Genomic DNA, 4,891 nt, shown 5'->3' with positions numbered 1-4,891 from the left:
TGTAATGATTCACAAAGAATTTGCTAATGATGAATGTGAGATTGCAAGGGAATGGAGTTGCTTATCAGAAGTGGAAATAGCTAGTGAAATAGTAGACAAGGTTTTAGATGTTGGATACATGAGGAGAAAATTCAACTAGTGTATGTACACCACAAACATATACTAGCACATGAAAAATGCTACTAGGATGAGTCTTATTCAATTGTAATGAGGCACGAGATGAAATCATGTTGATGCTCGATGAAATTCAACTCATGACACAAGGACCAAAGATTAAAGTGAATTGAGGCACATTTGGAACTCCCCCCTGATCTAGACCGCTCAATAGGGAACAACAAAGAACCTATTGCTATTGAAGAATCAAACTCCCCAAAAATTTGTTAATGGTTTATGCTCATTCTCATTTTGTTTATTTTCCAAACTAGTTTTCCAATTATCAGAGCATAGTAGCTCTAGCAAGCCCTAGACCTCATGAAATATGCTCTATAATTTTGAATTTTAAAGACAATTGTAAGTTTTGGGTGCTCAAAGAATTTTGATTATGCCACTAGTCTAGTTTCTCTAGTGGTAGAACAATGCAAACCAATATGTATATTTTATTAGGATCTAAGAAATGAAATCACTTGCCCTTACCAAAATAAATAAATAAATTATAAACTTAATAAAAATAAATCTAGATTTAACCAATCTCTACTTTGATGGTTAAATCAGACACTAAATTGTTGTATGAGATTCTTTTGTTTATGGGGCAAGGGACTGACCTCTGCTCTAGCCAGTTATTTGATTACTAAAATCTACAAAAGCATACAAACTCTAGGCCCTCTAAATTTGACAATTATTTAATTACTAAAATATACGAAGGCAAACATGCTCTACCACTCTAAATTTAAACATATAACCTCTCAAGATAAAACACATGTTATTAATCATGTCAACAACCCACCTAATAGCACAGCCATTGCTTCATGATATAAAAAGTTGACCTTCATTTAAATTCACAAAGCAGTAGTTTGCTCAATTAAAAAACTTTAGAGACGGATGACTGTAAGTGAGTGTCTGCAAAAATGAAGAAAAGTAAGACACAGGTCTTTAAGTGAGAAAAATTAACAGGATCTTTCACATGGTAAACTGTGTCGTGACAGTCACTTCAAATGTCAATATTTGCCAAAAACTGCATTTTCATTTCTAAATCTTGCTTTTTGGGCAGCATTATGTTACAGCTAAGTTTGCTAAGATACAATCATGTGTTTGCACAGGTAATTTCTGAAACAATGCTATTCATACACGGGGGCAATTTCAGACTCCTGCTTCCTTCCCCAGAAGCATTTTGACGGCTTCCTGTGGTCAGCAATCTCGACTAACTAGCATTCACATATAAAACTACATAATGGATATGAAATCTTACGGCTTGCCCATTTCCAAATAAAATCTACTTGAATATGAGGAACCAGAGTATGGATCAGCTCCCAACAGCAAATCCACTACTTCTCGCATAAAAGGCCTCATGGCAGGTAGATGGCTGGTGCAGAGCACTGCTATTTTCAGCACCTTAATCATGCTCTCCTTGTAAATATCAGGTATCCTGCTATCTATCACCTCAAATGTGCTTTCTCTGGTAGAAATTCTACAAGAAATCCAGCGAACAATGTCCTTGTTCTCCCCAAAATCTGGCTCTATAGGTTGTCTGCCAGTCACAAGCTCCATCAGCACAACCCCGAAGCTGTATACGTCACTCTTTTCGCTCACCTTGTATGTGTAGGCATACTCTGCAAACCACAATCACATATTATCAGTTACTTTCATTCTTCTAAATTGTTAGCATGGCATTTGTTTTGGGCTACTCTAAAACATTACTGTGTTCAAGCCTTTTACAAAGTATGAATGATGGATTACCTGGAGCAATGTAGCCATGGGTGCCAGCAATAATAGCTGTAGAGTCTCCCCTTCCACAGGATTGAATGATTTTTGCAACTCCGAAATCAGCTAAGCGCGGCTCGCAATCTTCATCTAACAGTATATTACTGGATTTGACATCTCTGTGGACAATAGCAGGAACGCAGTCATTGTGCAAATAAGCCAATCCATGAGCTATTCCAAGCGCTATTTTATAGCGTGTCTGCCAATCCAATATTGGACCAGTTGTCTGATGCAGTCTGTCCCACAAACTCCCATTCTTCATGTATTCGTATACAAGGATGTGTGACTCTGTGCTAGAAATGCAGCAGTAGAGTTTCACTATATTTTTATGTCTGATAGAGCCTAAGGTTTCAACCTCCATCTTGAATTGTCGATATCTGAGTGCCTCTTTGCTGTGGTTAAGCATGGTGGCATTGTTGTTGGTCCGCAGCTGCTTTACAGCAATAACTTCTCCCTCTCTTAACTGTCCTCTGTATACCTTTCCAGATCCCCCACTGCCAATCATGTTCTCTTCCGTCAAGCAATGGAGAACGTCATCGTCAGTGAAGTTCAGTTTGTAAAAGGATTTCATATCCCAAGATAGGGCTTCCATACTATCTCGATCAGGGCTTCTGTACAAAAGGCAGCCGATAACAAGAATTAACAGTGCAGCTGCAGCGACAGTACACGCAATGATAAGTTTTATGTGGAATCTTCTTCTGGATGAAGAAGGGCATGGCCTCAGGAAATCTGAACTGACATTGTTTGCACATAGCCCAGGGTTTCCAGAAAAGCTATGGTTTCCTGCCAGGTAAATTAGCTGCGCTGGCACAGGCCCTGTTAACTGATTGTTGGAAAAATCAACCAAGCTGAGCTTCAATGAAGAAAGGCTCGTTGGAATCTGACCACTGAATTGATTGTTGGAGAGGTTCAGAGAATTGAGGACTTGTATGGATCCCAATGATGCAGGAATAGTACCCTTCAGTGTATTTCCAGCAAGGTTTATTTCGGCAAGAGCCCCGCAGAGCCCTAATGTTTGAGGTGTAGAACCATAGAGCATGTTATGTTGCAAATGCAGACTGTTCAGCATGCTCAAATTTCCAATTTCAGCAGGCAATTCACCAGAGAGCCTATTATTGCTTGCATCTATTCTAGCCAAGAGCAGTGCCTGCCCAATTTCTGGAGGCAAGCTTCCTGAGAACTGATTGTTTTGGATGGAGAGTTCAGATAGATTTTTGGCCTTGCTGATTCCATGGCTTATTTCCCCCTCAAAACTATTGAAACTCAAATCAATTATGGTTGCATGGGGTAATCCCCAGACACCAGACGGTACCGTGCCTGTCAGATTGTTATTGCTTACTCGAAAGCGAATCAGCGTTGAACAGGCCCCATATGATTCGGGAATCCCACCTGTAAAGAAATTTTGTAGAACAAGAAAGTAAACCAGTTTACCCCTTTTACATATATCAGGGGGCAACATTCCCGTGAGACCATTCGTTGATACATCTATGGTAGTGAAATCAGACAAACTACCAAGGTTTTGTGGTATTGGACCAGTGAGATTATTCTCGTACAAAGATAGATCTGCCAGATGTTGGAACTCGCCAAACTCATTGGGTATTTCGCCTGAAATGTTGTTTGTATAGAGGTGAAGAGACTGTAAATTGTTCAAGCTTGCAAGCTCGGACAGTGTCCCATTGAGCGAGTTCTTAGAGGCATCAAATAACCTCAAGGACGCGAGGTTTCGAAACCCTGAAGGGATCTCTCCTGTAAGATAATTATCATAAAGTTCCAAATCATATAGCTTCGTAAGCTTTGTGATTTCTTTTGGTATAGTTCCTGTTAAATAATTGTAAGAGAGCTCTAGCAGTCCAAGCTCTGTCAGATTGGCTATGTAAGGCGAAATGGGTCCTGCCAGGCTAATGTTGGATAACTGCAATCGATTTAGGCGCTTTAAGCCGAATATTTCTGTGGGTATTAAGCTCTGAGACAGAGGATTATCATTTAAGTTCAAGGCAGACAATTGAGTCAGAGTTGTAACAGAAACAGGGAACTTACCAGTAAAATTGTTAATCGACAAGTCCAGACTTTGCAGGGAGCTGAGTGCGGAGAAATCAGGCAAACTTCCCGCCAATGAATTGGTTGTCAGATTTAATGTCTCCAACTGACTGCAATTATTCCAAACCCCATCTGGAATGTTTCCATACAGAGAATTGTAACCCAACTGAATACCCTTCAATGCCTTTAGCCCACAAATGACAGAAAAAGGAACAGGACCACTGAGTCTTCTTCTTTCCAGAATGATTTCTGTGACTGAACCGTTTGTATTGCAGCTGATTCCATTCCACTGACATGGAGAAGAAGCAGAGCTCTCCCAGTTGCTCAATGCATTCGTTGGGTCTTGGAGATTTGCCTTTACAGTAAGTAGAATTTGAATTTCATCCACTTGGGCATTATGCTGGGATAAACAAACGATGAATGCAATAAGCAAGGGAAGAAGATTGCTGGGAATGGCCATGGGAGAGAATTTGGGGATTATTCCCAGGAATGCATCATTGGTTCTTCCGGGGCAATAATAGGTTTATTTGTACGGGGCCTTGAGTTCCACCCACCCAATATGGTATGGGATTACGTAGACCATTTCGGATACGCAGCTGCGCCTGCCACTTGTTTGTTTATCTTTCAGCCGTCTCTGGCATGAAGTCAAATCCCTTGAAAGCCTATCATTTTGTATGCGGCCAAGAGTTTCCTGCGACGAAGCCATCCTGATTAGGGCTCGTGTTTTAATATCACTATCCGTAAACGCATTAACTTTTTTATAGAGTTGGAAATAGGAATTTCCAGCGAATTCCACCGACTCCAATTATTAGAATTCGTATACCATACGTCTACGCCCACTGATTTATGTTTCAGTCGCCTCCACATTGGAAGTCAAATCTTTATAACACTTCAGATCTTTATAATGTATATAGTCTTTCTTTTATTTTTTAATCTT

The 4,891-nt window shown here is 40.1% G+C and overlaps 1 protein-coding gene across 1 annotated transcript; it reads right to left on the bottom strand.

The window, feature by feature from the left end:
* Positions 1-1,094: 1,094 nt before the first annotated feature.
* LOC149259299 (uncharacterized) lies at positions 1,095-4,653 on the bottom strand. Its single transcript, XM_089418044.1, has 2 exons — positions 1,894-4,653; positions 1,095-1,766 (listed from the first exon to the last, which is right to left on the bottom strand). The coding sequence occupies exons 1-2, from the start codon at positions 4,412-4,414 to the stop codon at positions 1,402-1,404; spliced, it is 2,886 nt and encodes a 961-aa protein (XP_089274170.1). The 5' UTR covers positions 4,415-4,653; the 3' UTR covers positions 1,095-1,401.
* Positions 4,654-4,891: the final 238 nt, after the last annotated feature.

This window comes from Pinus tabuliformis, chromosome 6, assembly GCF_031772625.1.
Source record: "Pinus tabuliformis cultivar Carrire ecotype Pingquan chromosome 6, CPIR1, whole genome shotgun sequence".
Lineage (NCBI taxonomy): Eukaryota > Viridiplantae > Streptophyta > Pinopsida > Pinales > Pinaceae > Pinus > Pinus tabuliformis.
This window is presented reverse-complemented; position numbering and strand designations above follow the sequence as displayed.

Coding starts and splice junctions, on each gene's coding strand:
- LOC149259299 (XM_089418044.1), bottom strand. CDS start 4,414: ATGGCCATTCCCAGCAATCTTCTTCCCTTGCTTATTGCATTCATCGTT. Junction 1,767..1,893: donor CCATGGCTACATTGCTCCAG/GTAATCCATCAT, acceptor TGTGGTTTGCAG/AGTATGCCTACACATACAAG.